General features: G+C 36.5%; 1 protein-coding gene and 1 pseudogene across 11 annotated transcripts in view; one reads left to right on the top strand and one right to left on the bottom strand.

The window, feature by feature from the left end:
• Positions 1–4,083, top strand: part of LOC110324610 — a 13,193-nt pseudogene extending 9,110 nt beyond the window's left edge.
• Gphn (gephyrin) overlaps positions 1–21,014 on the bottom strand; it is a 418,076-nt gene that overhangs the window by 287,166 nt on the left and 109,896 nt on the right. For all 11 annotated transcript variants that reach the window (XM_021201556.2, XM_021201558.2, XM_029541198.1 and 8 more), the window contains exon 3: positions 6,514–6,571. In XM_021201556.2, the coding sequence (XP_021057215.1) occupies positions 6,514–6,571 (58 nt within the window). The remainder of the gene's footprint in view (positions 1–6,513; positions 6,572–21,014) is intronic.

The following is a 21,014-nucleotide window of genomic DNA, read 5'->3' as shown; positions in this document are numbered from 1 at the left end:
TCCATTCTTCTGTTGAGAGACATTTGGGTTCTTTCCAACTTCTGGCTATTATAAATAAGGCTGCTATGAACATAGTGGAGCATGTGTCCTTATTTCAAGTTGGAACATCTTCTGGGTATATGCCCAGGAGAGGTATTGCTGGATCTTCTGGCAGTACCTTGTCCAATTTTCTGAGGAACCACCAAATGGATTTCCAGAGTGGTTGTACCAGCTTGCAGTCCTACCAGCAATGGAGGAGTGTTCCTCTTTCTCCATATCCTCACACATTCCTAGGGTTTCTATCTCCAGAGTTGTCTCCCTTTGGGTTTTCTTCATTGTTTCTACTTCCATTTTTAGATCTTTGATGGGTTTGTTCAATTCCATCAACTGTTTGGTTGTGTTTTCCTGTAATTCTTTAAGGGATTTTTGTGTTTCCTCTTTAAGAACTTCTATCTGTTTAGCAGTGTTTTCCTGTAATTCTTTAAGGGCTTCTACATGTTTAGCAGTGGTCTCCTCTTTTTCTTTAAGTGAGTTTTTAATGCCCTTCTTAAAATCCTCTACCAGAATCATGAGATATGATTTTCAATCAGAATCGTGCTTTTTGGGTGTGTTGGGGTATCCAGGACTTGCTGTGGTGAGTGTACTGGGTTTTGATGATGCCAAGTGGTCTTGGTTTCTGTTTAGTAAGATTCTTATGTTTGCCTTTCGCCAACTGGTAATCTCTGGTATTAGATGTTCTAGCTGTCTTTGGCTGGAGCTTGTTCCTCCTGTGATTCTTTAGCCTCTGCCAGAACTCCTGGGAGTCCAACTCTCTCCTGAGTCCTAGTGTTCAGAGCACTCTCTGCAGGCAAGATCTCCTCTTTCAGGGAAGGTGCCCAGAAGTCTGGAGCTCAGATCCACCTCTTGAGTCCTGTGGTCAGAGCCATCCCTGGAGGCCGACTCTCCCCTGGCAGGGAAGGTGTCTAGGGGTCTGGGTCTCAGCTCTGTCTCTTGGCTGTGGATTAAGGCCCAAAGGGACCCTGTCCAAGAAGCACTGTTGCTTCTGCTGCCCATGTGCTCTCCTGTGTAGACTAGTCTCAGTGATCCCAAAATCCTGGGTGTTCTAGGACCTGCTGAGTTCGAGCCCAAGATGGCGCGGGGCTGGCACCAACCTGGTTGGGCGTGTTTCCTTTGTCCCTGTTCCTGCTGGCACAAGACCCTCCGGGTCTTTTTGTTGCATTCCACTCAACAGTGATCTCAAGATCCCAGGTGTGCTAAGGCACCTGCAGCGTGGAGAGTCCTCTGGGGATCTTGGTACCCTCCACCGAGTTCATGCCCAAGATGTTGCAGGGCTGGTTCCAATAGGAACGTATCACTTATATAATTAAAGTGACTTATTATTTCAGTTATGGCTTTTGCTCTTCAAATTAGGTAACCGTGCATATTAGGCTAAATGATTTACTGCCATCTCCCAACATTTTTAAAATAGTACATATGAAGTGCCTATTATCTATTACTAACTAAAAATGACATAAATAGGATCTATGAGCTATTCTACCATAAAATCTGCCATATACTTTAGATACCTCCCTTTTGCATTTAAAATATATGTTTTATTTACCAAAGTTGTGTGTTTAATGAATAAGCTGATAATTTTAAAAGCCATATTTTGAAGATTCAATTCAAGCAGCAAACCCACTGTGAACAAACTACAGGAGGACAAATCAAAGAACTTAACTGAGGACCCAGAGGAGATTAATGTAAGGAACACAAAATAAGCAAAACCAATACACTACTGTGGAGCAAACAGCATGAAAAACCTGCAAATCCACTGCAGCTTGACATCATACCTGCCTGTACACCATCATTTTTCATGAATTCTTTTGTGCTGTGTCTGTCTGCCCTGCTTTGCACACAAGAGGCACAGCTGCAAAGGAAGTACTACCACTGGACTCTCAAGCACAACAAAAAGAACTGGAATGTATTCCCTCACCAGCCAATGGATGGGAAGACATTAGTGTTTGAAAGAGAACTACACTCTGATAAAACATGCTAGTCTGCAACCCTAGAGGAGGAACAAGAATATGAACTAACCAGTAACCCCAGAGCTTGTGTCTCTAGTTGCATATGTAGCAAAGGATGGCCTAGTCAGCCATCAATGGGAGGAGAGGCCCTTGGTTTTGCAAAGATTATATGCCCCAGTACCAGGGCCAGGAAGTGGGAATGGGTATGTTGGGGAGCAGGGTGGGAAGAGGGTATAGTGGACTTTCAGGATAGCATTTGAAATGTCAATGAAGAAAATATCTAATAAAAAAATTAACATTAAAAAAACACATTCCAAGTGTGGCAGGTCATGAAGCCCAATCAAAACAACTGACTGTGGACTAGCTAGATTTCTAAGGCCAATGCACAAAAGATTCATAAAGAAATTCACTCTGAGGGATTATAATGATCTTCCTGGAATATTGAGAACTTGCAAGTAAACCTGTAACTTGTACTGTTATGAAATAGACCAACACACTAGCAGGAAGGTAAGAGAAAACCTCTATGTAAAAATAGATACCTTTGCTGCAGATGAACATTTTACACAAGGTAACCTTGGTGAAATAAGAAAGAACAATAACCTTTTGAACCTCAGTCCAAAACGGAATTTTATCTTTCCTTGCAGGACATAGAGGATTACACAGCTTTGGTTCCTGTCAAGGTATACAATTAAGAGTGGGTCCATTATTGAGAACTTAGCAGTTTCTCCAGATACAATGATTACCCTTTTTTTCACCTGCATTTTTTTTATTTCTTTAGATTTCAGTTTTATAATTTCTATTTGGATTCTTTTTGTAACTTTTTAATTTTCAGAAGATATCACATTTGTTTTGAACAGAATTCAGAATTGTGTATGATATCATTTTTATAACAGTTTAAATTTTAAAATAATTTTTTCTTTATGATTAATTTAAAAATATTAGTATATAATTTCCCTTCTTTCTTATCTCTGACCAGTCACACTTTCTCTGCTTCCTCTTAAATTCACAGGTTTTTAAATTGTCAAGAACGTATATACAAATGAATAAGTATATAGTTACAACTAGATGAATCTATTCAGTTTTGCTTATATGAACATGTTTTGGGGCTGACCATTTGATACTGGATAATCAATTAGGGGGCTCTTCCCTGTAGAAGATTAATTTCCCCTTTCTCAGAAATTGTTAATTATCATTAGGTCTTCATTTAGGAGTGAATCCAAAGAGATTCCCCCCATCTCTTGGATTGGCCATGTCGACTAGTATCATTGTTCAGGTTTTACATAGGCAGCTATATTGTTGAGATGGATAATTTTCCTGTTATATCTAGAAGATACAATCTTACAAATTCTTAGTAAATAATTTCAGCATTTGATTCATATTTGATTTGTTGTCTGATGACTATCTTCTTGCTTCTTGGTAGAAAAGGACATTTTACACTCAGCATCTGAAGTTCATGAGAATATTTACTTTGGTAACTATTCCCAATGTTGTGGAGTAGGTTAGAGACCACATGGATACATGTGTTCAGGATCTTGTTGGTTACACTGATAACACCCTGACAAAAAAGAAATGCTGACTCATACTGGGAACTAGAGGTTCATTTTCCCTCTTCGACCCAAAAAGACTTTCCTGTCAAAACTGGGTACCAGCTTATCCCATTGCTAAGACCAGGAATAGGGGAAGAATTGATTAACTGATCCTGTGTGGTGTCATTCACACAGGATTATTATTGATAAGGCGAAGGAATGAAGAGTGGCCTTTCAATTAGGCATCACTGACATAAAAAAGGAAAAAGTTAAGATAACAATGATTAGCTTCACTTTGCATTGTCTTGTTCAGTCATGCTATTTCTGAATGAGTGTCTTATGTCTATGGACAAGGATGGAGGGGTTCAGATGGAAAATAAGATATCTATGGGGATCTGCAAAATAAAGGGTTAACTGACCTTTTTTTTCTTCAAGATTTAGTTAGAAACAAGTGAAGAGTGTTGAACTGTTTTTCTATACTCTTAGGCCAATCTGGTCTTTATCCTCCAGCTAGAGAAAAAGCTTATGAGAGAATCCACAGAAGCCTTCTTTGCCTGTTAGTGATTACAGGTTAAAAGCTTCTTTAACATCCTGTCCAGACTACACTGAAAATCAGAATACATCAAAAATAATGTACTAACAGCTATGTGATTTATCAAGCCATGATGTATTTGTGTCGTTTGCTTTGTCTTTCCAGTTTTTTTTTGAGGTTTTCTAGTCTAGGTTTTCTTGGGGTGGGGTATTGCCTAACATTCATTATATTCCTAAATATATGTGTATTTATTTACATAGTACATTAAAAAGAGCACATCAAGCTTAAGCTACATCATATACTTTTGATAGTTTAAGATTTCTTGGCTTTAGCTGGGCATGGTATCACACTGCTTTAATCCCAGCACAAGGGAGGCAGAGACAGGTGGAGCTCTGTGAACTGACGGCCAGCTTGGTCTAACAAAGCAAGGCCCAGGACAGCCAGTTCTATTATACAGAGGAATCTAGTACTGAAAAACCAAGCCGGGCAATGGTAGTGCACATCTTTAATCCCAGCACTTGGGAGGCAGAGGCTTGCGGATTTCTGAGTTTGAGGCCAGTCTGATCTACAGAGTGAGTTCTAGGCCAACCAGGTCTACACAGAAAAGCCCTCTGTTGAAAAACAAAAACAAAAACAACAACAAAAACAAAAAACAAAAAAAAGAAAGAAAACAGAAACCAAAACAAATAAATAAAAATAAATTTCTGGGTTCTTTGTCAAAAACAGTGAAAACTCCACCAAAAGTATTACTTGATTTCAGTTAAAAATGGTATTGGTAATCTTAAATGCTAATGAAATAAGTTTTAACAGTGTCTCTACCAATACATTAAAAAAAATTTTATGCCTCAATGCTCAAATTCAAAAGTATTTTTGATATAAAATCATTGATTTGGTATAACAATCATATTTCATATCAGGTAAAAGTTGTTCATTTTAAGGAACCTCTTGATATAACTCATGAATTCTAAAACAAACAAAAAAAAATAAAAACTTTACAAAAAGTACAACACTTTACAGTCAGATTTTCTATAAATTATGTAAATACAAATATATTGCTTCTAATGTGAACGTACTCTATGCTATATCTTTAGCTCACATAATGTTATTGCTGCATAAAATTTTTCAAGTTGTGCTAGGAGCCATCAAGGAGAAGTTAAAAACTAGCAGGTAATCTTCCTGAAATGGTTCCAGCATGTACTCTTAAAGTTAATGATGGAATTGCTTCTCTAGGCAATGCTGAGAATTTCACTTTAGGAAAGATTCCTGCTATTAATATGCTTTACCTGTTATTGCTAAATATATACAACAATTACTAGGTATTAGCCCATTCTTTTGAGCAGACCTCTGCAAAACAACGAAGATATACTATCTTGTAATGATGCTATAAAGACAAATAGATTTTTTAATTCCTAATGATGATCCTATAATAATTTCTAAAATTATATTAGTAATTATTAAGCTCTTTTATAATAGGACTGCTCTTAGGTCCTTTCTGATGTCAAAAATGCATTGAGAACTCTGCCAGTCTTCAAGTGTCATGAGTTAATGGCTTCTAAGGTAGCAAGCAGACATCTATAACTTAAAGCATATTACAAGAGGTTGTAAAATATTAATCAAAGGTCATAAAAAGGGAACTGAAGATTTACTACAGGTACAGGGATATAATTGCTTATCTTTGACTACTACTACTAACTGTCAGGTTTCATTAATGAAACAGTAAGTTCAGATTTCAAGATTTGGTAAATTGCTTTTGGTCAAAGGCAACTTACTGACAAGATTTTGTAACATGTAAAGATAGAAATTGTTGTATTGTTCTTTTTAAAAAGTGATGTTAATTCTTGATTCACTGAAACATTGATTTCAATTGAAATTGATATTTATATTTAAAAGAGAACAAGGAAATACCTACAAGACTAATATTACTTATAACTGGTAGGGGAGCTACTACAAAAGTCTACATGTGGAATATGCTCTTCTATCGGGGCTGCATTGTCTGCCTCAGTGGCAGAGGAAGTTACTAGCCGCACAGAGACTTGAAGTGCCAAGGTGGAGGGATACCCAAAGGGCCTCCACCTGCTTAGAGGAGAAAAGGAGTGAGGGATGGGGCAAGAATTGTGGGGAGATGACTGAGAGAAGGGCAGTGAACTGTATGTAAAGTGATTAAGTAAAAAAAAATTAAATTAAATTAAAAAATAAAAAGATAACTAAGTATATTAATGCTTACACATAATACTATCTTATTTTTCAACGAATCACATAGAAAGGGTTTCTATTATATTCCCCTTAAATTTTTCCCATAATGGTATTGTAAACAGTATATAAAATTTGATGGTGCTTCTGTAATATGAATGTATTTTTAACTTGAGTAAACAGGAGATTAATGTTTGATTCAATATTTAAGAAGTAACAATTTTTCCCACACCTAGCAACTAAAATGCTAAGCCTTTGTAGGCATGAAAATTTCATACTATACCTTGATTTCTTCTATTTCATCTGGTACTATCTTGTATGCTGATATAGTCCCACCCAACCTGAAATTAGGAGAAGAAAATACTCTTAAAACCAGCAACAGGGTAAGAGCCCATAAATAATATATTGCATTAGCATTAGAGTACCACCAGAAATCTCCCAAGACCCACATCAATAGCCATGGGGGAAAACATTTTTGTTTCATTTTTCATTTATTAGTTTAGAAAAAACAGGCAACAAATGACTACCAAGAAAAGACGCATTTCATTGGCTTTTCATTTTGAATTAAACTTCCATTATTGATGGTTTTAATAATTCTAAAGCTGCTACATTTATTGCTGGACTCTATCACAACATATATCAAGAACCAAGAATAAATCCATTTTTATTTGTTTAATTAATAAACTCAATTTCTTGGAATAGTTTAAGGTTTCCAAAACTTGAACAAAAAGTGAAGTTAACATATCCTGCCTCACTTCCTAGTTTTCCCAATAATTATCATCTTATATCAGTGTAGAACAACTATCACAAATAATAAACAAATATTGATTTTGATATATATTTTTAAATAGTCTTAGAGATGTGTCCAGTATTATCAAAGGGAAACAGAGAAAAATAATCCTGCAAATTACACACAGTTTGAGCCCTAATATGTAAGTTTAAATTATTTCAAAATAGAAAGTTTTAAAGACATTATCATTATAAAGTTAGATGTCTAACAGGTTTTTAAAGAAGTCTTAACAGTTAAGCAGTTAATTAAAATCAACACATGAAATAATCAGTAAAATGGAATAGATTACAAAAACAATTCCAAATTGTTATTAACATGATTCAAAGACGCTATGGTAAAAATGGTTGATAATGGAACACAAATACAAAGTCACATTGGTATGATCAACTGCAATCCTGTTTACAGAAACAATTAATTTTCTCATGTTTAATGTTAACAGTACCTTAGATACTTGAATCTGCTCCTCGAAAGATATAGGAAGATAAGTCTCCAATTAAGTATTTATATAACTTCAAACCAAAGGGAATGGTTTTGACCATTAAGAAGGTTAGGCAAACCAGATATAACATGGCTCTTGCAGTCTGGAACATACAAAGCAGCTATGAATGTCTGCATGAGATTGGACCCTGCAATTATCTGTCACGGAGGAGAACGGGGCTTACAAGGACCCATTCCATCCTTAGGGGCTACTGCCTGCTATTTCCTGCTAGAGAAAAGGTGCAATTTTCTGTAATAGTATAACATATGGAAAAAGGGAGCTGACAAAGAGTAATGGAATGGGATAAATAAAATCACATAACATCGTATATAGGGATTAAATTGCCAAAAAAGAACATTATTTCTAAAGAAAAGAGAAAAAAGGAAGGCATGTTTAGCAATATCTATGTTTTAATGGTCTCAATGGGATTAAAACCCAATAGAACAGCTAGGTGTGGGGGCGCAGACCTTTAATCCTAGTTCTCAGAAGAGTGAGGCAGGTGGATCTCTGAGTTTGAGGCTAGCCTAGTCTATGTACCTTCAGGACAACAAGGGCTACATAAAGAAATCCCGTTTTTTTTAAAAAAGGAAAACAAACAATAAAAAGAAACCTGTATGACAATAACACTTATACATACATATATATACATATATACATATATAAATACACACACACACACACACATATATATATATCACTAATGAAGTGATAGCACAACTATAAGACCAAGTTGTTAAAAACAATTTTTAACAAACATAGAAAGGAGAATGGAAACTGTAAATGTTAGAGGAAAATATTCAGTAAACAGAAGCAATTCAGAAAAACCCAACGGAAAAACTAAGTAATAAATAACTTATTTGTATTGGGGGAGAGGTGTTTGAATTGTTCAAGAATAAACCTATTTCAAACTTTAACAAAAAATGATGATTTTCACCTTTGAGATAACTTCTAGAAATGAAATTTTAACTTTCATGGCATCATTAAACACAGATGCATTTTAAATATCCATAGTTTTAGCATGTTATCAGTATCATTGTCTATATCAGAGCCTAGGTCATAAAATGACTTACTCCAAACTGCATTACACAACTGTCCATCTTTTGATGAAGGATAGATTCTAGAATAAGCTAATAGAAATATTATACATTGGCAGTCACACTGATAATAATAGCTTCAAGACTACAAATAGTACTGAAATCTTATGTGAAGTATACATGACGACAGGTATTTCAGATCTCCAATTTTTGTTTTTTGTAATATTCCATATACATCACTTAAAGATGGGACCCAATTCTAAACAAAATAATCATTGGTATTTCAAAAATAAAGCATATTTATTTATTTGTGTGTGGGGGAGGGTGTCACCATGGGCATGTGGACACCAAAGGACAACTTTCTGGTGTCAGTTCTATCCTTCTGCCATACAGGCTCCAGGATGAAATTCAGGTACTTAGGCTTGGTGGCAGATACCTTTACCTACTGACTCATGTTGCTGGCCATATGTTTTATACAAACACACAGCCTTTGGGTAGTTTTTTTTTTTTTTTAAACACATCTTTAATATGCCTGCAAGAAGTCATGTAGAACTTTCCAATTAAGGCATCATGCTGATGTGGAAAAGATTTCCTATTTTATAGCATATTAGCCTTCAGAATTTCAGAGTATAGCTATTATGAGGAAAAAGAAAAAAAGAAAGTGGGGAGTGAGAGAGGATGAGCGAGAGGGGGAGGGATAAGTAGGCATATAACAAAGCTCAGGGTGCTTGAACATCAGGAAAAAGTATATAAAATGGACTGAAAGGAACTGGTAAGATGGGAATAATTTTAAATTTCATCTCAGCACCCAGAATACTGATGCAAGCTGATATCAAGAATTCAAGTCCAGAGTGTATTAGTACCCAGGTCAGTTGGGGTCACAAAGACGCTTCCTCACAAAACTAACAAAAAAACCAACAAAACAAAGTAAAAACTAATTCTAGAAGATTTCTAGGCACCCAATAACTTTTAAACAAAGTAAAAAAAAAAAAGGCACAGAGAACAACAACAACAAAAAGTAAGCAAGTATTTTAACAGTGATAAGTCAGGGAAGAACAGTTTTGGTGGAGTAGTGGGAATTCCAGCAAGGTTTGATGCAGTATTCTTCTCTAGCTCACTGTACTTCATACACATCTGGATTCTGCACAATTAATTCTTGTTATTTATATGTTAATAATGAAAGCAAATAAAGTAATTGATAACGGTATAAATTCTTAGTTTTCATCTACAGTTGCACATAACCAGAACAGAATATCATAAAATACAGGCTCGCACACTTGCTCTTTCTCTCTCTCTCTCTCTCTCTCTCTCTCTCTCTCTCTCTCTCTCTCTCTCTCTCTCTCTCTCTCTCTCTCTCTCTCTCTCTCTTTCTATTGTTCTTTCCTTTTTTCTTTGAATTATTTATTTATTTATTTTTCTGTTTTTATTTTATTTTAAATTTATTTTTTACACTCCACATTCCATTCCCCACCCCACCCCTATCCACCCTCAGACTGCTGCACATCCCACACCTCCTCCCCACCCAAGTGGAAGTCCCCATCCCCGACCCCCACATAAACGGGGCTTCCAGTCTCTTGAGGGTTAGGTGCATCATCTCTGAATAAACACAGACCCAGAAGTCCTCTACTGTATGTGTGTTGGGGGCCTCATATAAGCTGGTGTATGCTGACTGGTGATCCACTGTTTGAGAGATCTTGGGGGTCCAGATTAATTGAGACTGCTAGTCCTCCTACAGGATTGCCCTTCTCCTCAGCTTCTTTCAGCTTTCCCTAATTCAACAACAGGGGTCAGCTGCTTCTGTCCATTGGTTGGGTCCAAATATCTGCTGTTGGGATTGCAAAGTGGTATATCCACTCTGGAAATCAATCTGGAGGTTCCTTAGAAAACTGGAAATAGATCTACCTGAAGATCCAGCTATACCACTCTTGGGAATATACCCAAAAGATGCCCCACCATGCCACAGGAGCATGTTTTCCACTATGTTCATAGCGACCTTATTTGTGATAGCCAGAAGCTGAAAACAATCTAGATGTCCCATGACATAAGAATGGAATCAGAAAATGTGGTTCATTTACAGAATGGAATACTATTCAGCTATTAAGAACAAGGACATCCTGAGTTTTGCAGGCAAATCAATGGAACTAGAAAATATCCTGAGTGAGGTAACTCAGACCCAAAATGACATGCATGGCATATACTCACTAATAAGTGGACATTAGCTTAAAAAAAAAAAGTACAAAATACCCAAGATACAGGCCACAGAACTCAAAAAGTTTAACAAGCTGTAGTGCCCAAGTAAGGACAGACACCTCAGTCTCACTTGGGAGAAAAAAGAAAGCAATCACAAGATGGTTTTAGCTCTCTTGTCAAAGATCAGGTGACCATGGGTGTGTAGGTTCATTTCTGGGTCTTCAATTCTAATTCCATTGATCTATCTGTCTGTCACTGTACCAGTATCATGCAGTTTTTATCACAATTGCTCACAAATGGTGCTGGCACAATTGGCAGTTATCATGTAGAAGAATGGGAATTGATCCATTCTTATCTCCTTGTACAAAGCTCAAGTATAAGTGGATCAAGTAATTCCACATAAAACCAGAGACACTGAAACTTATAGAGGAGAAAGTGTGAGAAAGCCTCAAAGGGGAAAATTCCTGAACAGAACAGCAACAGCAATGGCTTGTGCTATAAAATCAAGAATCCACAAATGGGACCTCATAAAATTGCAAAGTTTCTATAAGGCAAAAGACACTGTCAATAAGACAAAAAGGCCACCAAAAGATTGGGGAAAGATCCACGTGCTCCACTATGTTCATAGCAGCCTTATTTATAATAGCCAGAATCTGTAAAGAACCCAGATATCCCTCAACAGAAGAATGGATACAGAAAATGTGGTACATTTACACAATAGAGAACTACTCAGCTATTAAAAACAATGAAATTCTTAGGCAAATGGATGTATCTGGAGGATATCATCCTGAGTGAGGTAACCCAATCACAAAAGAACACACATGCTATGCAATCACTGATATTAGCCCAGAAACTTAGAATACCCAAGATACAATTTACAAAACACATGAAACTGGAGAAGAAGGAAGACCAAAGTGTGGATACTTTGTTCCTTCTTAGAATGGGGAACAAAACACCTTAGGAAGGAGTTACAGAGACAAAGTTCTGAGCAGAGCCTGAAGGAAAGACCATCCAGAGACTGCCCTACTTGAGGATCCACCCCATAAACAACTACCAAACCTAGTCGCTAGGCAGATGCCAACAAGAGCCTGCTGACAGGAGCCTGATATCTTCTGCAAGGCTCTGCCTGTGCCTGGCAAATACAGAAGTGGATGCTCACAGTCATCCATTTGGACGGCACAGAAGGTCTCCAATGAAGGAGCAAGAGAAATACCCAGTGAGCTGGAGGGATCTGAAGCCCCATAGGAGGAACATGAATATGAAGTAACCATACCCCCGGGCTCCTTGGAACTATACCATCAGTCAAAGAAAACACATGGTGTTACTTGTGACTCTAGCGATATATTTAGCAGAGGAAGGCCTAGTTGGTCATCAATGGGAGGAGAGGTCCTTGGCCCTGTGAAGGTAGAGGGGAATGCCAGGGCCAGGAAGCAGGAGTGGGTGGGTTGGGGAGCAGGGGGAGGAGGAAGGGGATAGGGGATTTTCAGAGGGGAAACTAGGAAAGGGGATAACATTTTAAATGTAAATAAAGAAAATATATAATAAAAAATAATAAAAAGAATGTCATCTAAAGGCTCATATATTTGAATGCTTAGTCATCAGGGAGTGGTGCTGCTTGAGGAGGAGTAAAAGGTGTGGCCTTGTTAGAGGAAGTGGGTCACTGGATATGGGTTTCAATAGCCTGAGTCAGGTACAGTATTGCTCTTCTGGCTGCCTGTGGATCCAGATGTAGAGCTCTCAACTGCCTCTCCAGTACCATGTCTCGGAAGTGGAGATGGGGGGGGGAGTGGGGGGCAGAGTGCGGAACCTGATCTGGTATTGGGTGATGGAAAAGGAATGAATCCCTGAGGGACAGCAGAAAGAATGGAAACAGGCAACCTCAGGAAACAGGAGGATGTGGGGACCCCCCAGAATGCACCAGAGACCTGGAAGGTGAGAGACTCCCAGGACTCAAAGGGAGGGACCTTAGATGAAATGCCCAACAGTAGGAAGAGGGAACTTATAGAGCCCACCTCCAGCAAGAAGACAGAACATCAAATGAGGGATGGAGTTGCGATCCCACAGTCACAACTCTGACCCAAAATTGTTCCTGTCTGAAAGAATTACAGGGATAGAATTGGAGAGGAGCCTGAGGAAAAGAAGGTCCAATGACAGGAGGTTCCAAGGCATGACACAATTACTGAGGCTATGGAGCACTCACAAAAAAGGAATCTGTCATGATTGCCCTCAGAAAGACACAATAAGTAGCTGAAAGAGACAGATGCAGATATTTGCACCCAACCAATGGACAGAAGCAGCTGACCCCTGTTTTATTTTGTTTGTTTTCTTATTGGTTATTTCATGTATTTACATGTCAAATGGTATCCCTCTTCCTATTTTCCCCTCCATAAGCCCCCATCCCCTCTCAACTCTATGAGAGTGCTCCCCCACCCACCCTCCTGTTCCTGGCTCAGAGGCCTAGCATTCCCCTATCCTGGGTCATCAAGCCTCCACAGGACCAAGTGATGCCAGATAACAGGCTCTCTTTCAATGAACACATCCTAGTTTTGCAAGGAGTACAATCACCTCAAATCACAGCTATTACAATTAGCCCTGAGTAACCACAGTTAGTTTTTGCTGCATGCCTTCCAAACAAAGCATAAGTAGAAAGAACCATTAAAGTTAGTTATACTTAGGTTTTTATAAACAGCCTTACTACTAGGATGCACCTGCTAGGTATATTCTAGCCTAAAACGAGTTATTTTATGCTAATAAATAATTTCTCTTTATGCAAATTGTATGGATCCACCTGATGATGTTGATACTTGGTACCAACTTTCTCTAAGTATCCGATAAATTGCACTTCATATGATCTTAGATCTGCTGTCTCTCCTTTTATCTTAGGGCACTTTAGGAAAGATCATAAACTTGAACTAGATGTTTTTCAAACACTCAACAATACAAATGAACTTACATAGTAAGTATATGACAAAAATAACCTCCATAATCTAACATTTTCTCTTTGGAAAAAGCAAGAGGTTCACAATGGAAAGAAATTTAAAAGTAGTGGAGTAATTTAAGACAAAAAGAAAAGTGAAAAAGTAAAAAGTACAAAAGAGGAGATAATATTTAACAGCACAAATTTCTGAAACTCGTCAATAAAAGGGCCAACCGTACAATATTAACTCAATTGAAATGTTGTTAAGATTATGGTTTTAAGCCATAATGACACTCAACAACACTGAAACCTTGAGTGCCAGTATTGGATTACATCGAGGTGAGTTTTGCCAAAGGATCCTCAAACATACGTCCCAAAATCTCAAGAAATTGTTGAGTCTATTGGCTACTCTCCACAAACTGACAGTACTGAACTAGAGCCTTCCCCTAGTGACTGACCAGCCCTACAAGACTGGAAGGCACTCTGCATGCCAGCTGTTGAGAAACTAACTACCAACACAGCTATGAGTCCTATACTCTAAAGAAGGAAAAAGAAAGGTCGTGGATTTGAGTGAGTATGGAAATGGGGAGAACCTGGGGGACATTGGGAGAGGGGAAACTGTGATCACATATATATTGCACTAAAAATTAATAAAAAGTATTAAAACCCCAAAAATATAGTAATATGGACTTAACACTTTTAAAAGGTTTGTAGAACTCAATAAAAGTTTCAGAATCATGTACACATTGTTGAATGAACTCTTTTAAAAAAGTTTAAAATTCCCATTCACATCTTCTCAACCTAGAGGTCAACAGACTGAAAATATCTAAGTGTTTCAAGACAGGATTTCTCTGTGTAGCCCTGGCTGTCCCAGAACTCACTTTGTAGACCAGGCTGGCCTCTAATTCAGAAATCCGCCTGCCTCTGCCTCCCGAGTGCTGGGATTAAAGGTGTGCGCCACCATGCCCAGCTTATAATTTAAAAAAAAAAAAAAAAAATCTGATAGTCAACTACCAAAAACCAAAGCAGATAAAGTTCAGTTCTGGGTTGGGGCAGGCTCTACCTGTGTAGTATAGGTAACACCTGACTTGTGATTCCTGTCATCCTGTCTCTCCCTCCCTCGCAGTTGATATGCCATCACATTTACAGTGATTGGAGATACTGATTTTAAATGATAGTACATTCTAGGAATAGAGCTCTCTAAAGTCTAAAGAATTGACATATATATTATCTTATCAATAAAGCCTTTTTCTTTACTTTCATTTAGAGTAGGAGTTGGGTATTTGAATGAACTTATTTTATTCATACAGAATATTTTGTGTTAAGAATGTTTAAAACTCTTGTTTTTAAATGAACTTAATGTAATGCTTCACAAGTGAGAATCAGTATTCTATTTCTGCTCAAATGAAGACACATGCTGTTAAAAAATCAAGAGTCAGCAATGCTAAGATTTTTCAAGTATTTCCATTTTTCAGAATTCAGTCTAAAATTCTTATGATTACTTAACTGAACAGATGGCTCAGAAGGATAAATATTTGTAGCTTAACATTTTAAATAAAGTATATCTTTTATAGTAGTCTTAGTTTATGGTGGGGGGAGTCTTCTGTGACAACAGACTGTAACTATTTTGGGAATAGAAGTCTGTTTTAGTTTAACACACTAAACTGAAACAGAAAAAGACATGATTGAATTAGCAGTCCTTTATTTTCTAATTTAAATTTAAGGTTACTCTTTTGGGATAATGTTAAAAATGAATTTTTATAATCTAACAATTGTTTTCATATCACCACTACTGTCTTAAGATCTGTTACTGTCTTATAATAATCACCCTTATGTTTTAGGAAAATTTCACCATTTTAAATGTTTCCTAAAACACTAGTTGTCAGTTGGAAGTGATCTGAGCAGCCAGAGTTCTAAGTCTACTTTAGGCAAGTAACAGCCAATCCACAGGTGACATCTGCAAGAGTTAGTGGTGTCATTGGAAAGAATCCAGAATCACCAGGAGATGGGTCAAGAGACATACCTGAGCGACTATCTTGAATATATTCATATGTTAATTAATTTGTGAAAATCCATCTTCACTGTAAATGGGGTAGGGGATCCTGGGCTATATTAAATGGAGGAAACAAACAGCACTAGCTTATATCCATTTTTCTTTTCTTGCTATCTCTACTTCTCCTCCATGATAGGCTGTACCTTCAACTATGAGCTAAAATAAAACCAACCAAGCTATCTACTTTACTTCCTTTCTTAAATTGCTTTGGTTAGGGTATTTTATCACAGCAAGAAGAAATTAAGGTAACTTCTCTGGTTTATAATTTGCGTCTGACTCTATTCTATACAATTTCGCATCAAAATCTTACAGAGAAACAAATGTTTTGTACACAAAGATATTAGATAATACTCCTACTAGTATATGCTTCCATGCATGCACACACACATGTACATAAATTTTCAGGTTTTGTTTTTTTAGAAAGATGAATGTGAACTTCAGATCCTCCTGTCTCCACTCAGTACTGGAATTTCAGACCATTATGCAGAGTTTAGGTAATTGATCCCAGGGCATCTTACATGCTATACCAATTGAAGTCTATTCCCAGGTCTCTTTTGGTTTATTTATGTCTCCATTAAAACTCAACAAGTTTAAGTAGTTATTTTCTTAGTGTAAACAGAACTCCTTTGAGATTGATGTTAAAGATAACATTTTCGGAAAATACCATAAAATAATTAAAATTATCTTTGAAAAAATTTAATGTTCTATAAAAACTTCCCAACTTTACTATTTCAAAGTATTTCACAGTATCCCTAAATCAAATTAAATTTGAACAGCATAGTAATCGAGATAGGCCATAATATGGAAGTATAATTACAGAAGACCTACTGAAATTGGTGGATGAAAATCCATAAACCCAGTCATATAAAAGGGAAGAGAGAAAAAATATTTCAGGCAGAAAGTGGAAAAAAACTAAATTTAAAAAAATAGAATAGGGTTTGGCTTGTCATTCAATAAAAAGGAAGCCAAAAGAGCTGTGCAGTAGAAGAAAAATTGGTAATAAAACTGGAGAGAAGTCACAAACCAGTCTACCTAGTCTATCTTTACTATACTATATTCTGAGTGCTACAGAAGGAAGGGCACTAAAGTCTATCTTTAATATACTATATTCCAAGTGCTACAGAAGGGCACTAAATGATTCTTTAAAAAAGAAAAGAAATCTCATGGTTTGACTTCTTGTTATTAAAAGGTTTCTCTGGCTGGGCTGTATGAAGAATAGATTAACAGATGACAAGAACAGAAAGAAATATTTAGAAGTTCTATCATTTTCACTGAAAACGACATTCACATATCAGTTAAGAATTAAGATTCTCTTATCTTTTGCCAAAATCAGAAGTAAAACTGATAAAAAAGAATTGCCTGTAATTTTTAACTTTTAAGACAACTGTGAAACAGTCTAAGAAAAGACTATATTGCAATCAAGGCATAGTAATACTGATGCTGTGACATACATGTGATATCTATCTATCTATCTATCTATCTATCTATCTGCATATATTATATATATATATATATATATATATATATATATATATATATTTACCAAATGCTACAGTAATACATATATAGCAAATGATGTTGATAAAAATTCTAAAATAAAATAAATTTTGATTTTTACACAACTGCTTATATTAGAATTTCTGACGAAGTGGACTAAAGATTCTGACTTTGTACATTCTCCAAAACAACTGAAAAGGGTGAAATTTAAAAAATGATGAGGATGAGGATAACAACAACAACAACAACAACAACAACAACAACAACAACAACAACAACAGTTTTAGAACCAGGCATGTTATTGCAGGCATTTAATCCATGCACTCAGAGGCAGAGGCAGGTGGATCTTTGAGTTCCATCTTTACAGTTCCATCTGTAAAAATAAGGATTACTTTATTTTAAAGTCTTTAAAGAGTGTCAGCACAGGACAAGGCCAGGTAGAGTATGGTTGACCTCATCAACAAAAAAACAAAAAAACAAAACCAACAACGGAGTAAAATGAAACCACATTTAACTATTACACTAAGTCCTATGACACATTCCTAGAAACTCCCTTCCTAAGAATTAATCTTACCATGATCTTGATGATTATTAGATAATGGGCTTTGTGGAAGCAAGGCTCTAGCAGAAAGCTAAAGAGATTTTACTACCTTGTTCATTCAGTCTAGGAAGGAGATCAGAACAAGATCTACATTATTTCAGAATATTTTTAAAAAGCAGAATTTTCAATAACATAAAATGAAAATTATGTTGCTTCTACTTAACAAGCTATTAATTCTTAGTACTCAGAAAATTAATAGCATTTATTTTTATGTATAAATGAATTGAACATTTATTTGTATATATTTATTTTATGTATTACATATTAAAGACTATTTTTACATTAGCTCTTTGATGATGTAGTTAATGTTTAATCAACATTAAATGTACATTTAATATACTTAAAACTCAAATAGTCATTTGAGATTAACATATGAAAACTATAAAAATATTACACGTTGCACTTTGTAAGTCTTTGAAACTATCATCTAAGCACAGAATACTGCATACTTATCAACTGGAGTATCTTCCCATACCCCTGGAAAGCACGAAAATATCAATATAGAGGGCAAGAGATCTTTGTGCTTGAAGACAAGCACTAGGGAAACCAGGAATGTTAAACATGAGGGGGTTCTCCTCAAAAGAAGAGATGTATAACTGCTGGATGTGGTTCTTAGTCTTCTGATCTGTGCTATCTGTAGGGCCAGGTCACACCCTGAGACCTTAAACTATTATATTTGTTTATCCCAAGTTCTTCCTCCCCATTCTTTTTTACAACGGTACAATTACTATGACAACAAACCTTCACAAAAACCCAGCTACAGCAACAAAAAAATAAAATGAAGGACTAAAATTCCTTTTAAACATAAAAGGAAAATTTCCCCCTGAAAAAAATTAACCACAATGATCATATTGGCTTCATTCCAGAGACATTAAGATGGTTCAACATACTTAAATCAATAATGCAATATACCACATAAAAAGACTGAAGACAAAAATCACTTGATCGGGCTGGTGAGATGGCTCAGTGGGTAAGAGCACCCGACCGCTCTTCCGAAGGTCCTGAGTTCAAATCCCAGCAACCACATGGTGGCTCACAACCATCTGTAACAAGATCTGACGCCCTCTTCTGGAGTGTCTGAAGACAGCTACAGTGTACTTACATATAATAAATAAATCTTTAAAAAAAAAAATCACTTGATCATCTTACTGGATGGAAAAGAGCCTTTTACAAAATCCAATATACCTTCAGGTGTATGTGCAATATATCTTCATCTTGGAGAGCCTAAAGATATAAGGGCCATGCTTCTACATAATAAACACAATTTCAACAAGCCCACAGCCAACATCAATCTAAATGTAGTGGAAGTTAAAGCACTTCCACTAAAATCAAGAACAAGACAAGGATGTCCATTATCTCTATACTTATTCAACATAGTATATGCAGTCTTAGAAATTTCTGAAGGCAATCAAGGAGACAGAAATAGGAAGGAAGAAGTCAAAGTATTTGTATTTACACATGATATAGTTTTATACATCAAGGAAACTAAAAATTTCATTAAGAATGTTCTACAGCTGATTAATACTTCAGGAAAAGAGCATAATACAAAATTAGCATTCAAAATCCACCAAACTTTGGGTGTACAAATAACAGACTGAAAAGGAAAGCCATCTTTTTACAATACTCTCAACAACAAAAAAATAGTACTGTGGGATAATTCTAACCACTCAGGGGAAAGGATTGTATAATTAAAACCTTACCACACTGAAGAAACTGATGAAGCCACCAGAAGACAGAAAGAGCTCTCATGCTCATGAATCAGTGTAACTAATACTGTGAAAATGGCCATCCTACTGTAAGCAATCTACAAATTCAACACAATTCCTACCAAAATTCCAACATAATTTTAAATTTCACAGAAATGTAAAACATAATGTCAGCTTTATATGGAAACACAAAAATAGATTAAATAGCTAAAACAACCCAGAATAACAAAAAAATGACTGGAGGTTATCACCATCTCTGACTTCAAATTGTACCACAAAACTATTTCTTTTCCCCTTTATTTGACGCTAAAGACCAGAAGGTGAGTGTTCCATTATGAATTCTAGTCATCTGCATATTTACATTTGAATAGTCATCCCATTTTAAGGTTTATCAGAAACAAAGTACAACAAAAGAACAATTCCATTAGTCTATAAAAGAATTATCTAGTTACTAACCAATCACATATTTCAAAGTAGGTGATTTCCATACAGAAATAGAAAAAAAAGTATGCATTATTTAATTCATCCTTGAGCCATTTCTACCAATAAAACAAACAGGTCCCATTAAGGCAGAACATTTAGTTTTCTGTTAGCAGCGGAAAGAATGCTACCCAGCAACAGGAAAACCTGAAAGGACATCTATTTTTAAAAATAAAATGTGAAAGGAGCTGAAGGGGATTGAAACTCCATAGAAAGAACAACAATATTAATTAACCCAGACACCTCAGAACTCCCAGGGACTAAACCACTAACCAAAGAATACACATAGAGGGACCATGACTCCAGCAGCATATGTAGCAGAGGCCTGCATTATCTGGTATCAATAGGGGGGAGGCCCTTGGCCCTGTGGAGGCCTGATGCCCCAGCATAGAGGGATGCTAGGGTGGTGAGGCAGAAGTGGGTGGGTGGATGGGGTGGCACCCTCATAAATGCAGCAGAAGGAGGGATGGGATGGGGTTTGGGGAGGGGAAATGGGAGGGGGACAAAATTTGAAATGTAAATAAAATAATCAATAAAAAAACACACAAACACATACATATAAAAGAAAATGTGACGCTAACAACATTTTGCTGATGTAGTAAACATCTCATCCATCTGAAAGAGGTGAATGTCCAATAAATTCAAGAACAGACAGAGTTCACTCTGCCTTTACTCTATTACTCTCTTCACACATATACGCCAGTGAGTTTGTTGTTTGGTGGATTAGGACGGTTAGCCTCCATTTCCTCTGAGGTCTGCTCGTGGATATTTGTGCATGTATGGTCACTAAGAAATGAGAGGTACCTCATCATTTTGTTTATTTTTTTGCATATAATATACGCTGATCTAGATTTCTCCTCCATTAACTCCCTCTCCATACTCATACACACCCTTTCTGTTCTCTCCTTAGAAAAACTCGAACCAATCCCAGTAATATCTGGGACTAGGCAAGGCTGCCCACTCTCTCCCTACCTATTCAATATAGTACTTGAAGTCCTAGCCAGAGCAATCCGACAACAAAAGGAGATCAAGGGGATA

This window comes from Mus pahari, chromosome 7 (assembly GCF_900095145.1).
Source record: "Mus pahari chromosome 7, PAHARI_EIJ_v1.1, whole genome shotgun sequence".
Classification (NCBI taxonomy): domain Eukaryota; kingdom Metazoa; phylum Chordata; class Mammalia; order Rodentia; family Muridae; genus Mus; species Mus pahari.
This window is presented reverse-complemented; position numbering and strand designations above follow the sequence as displayed.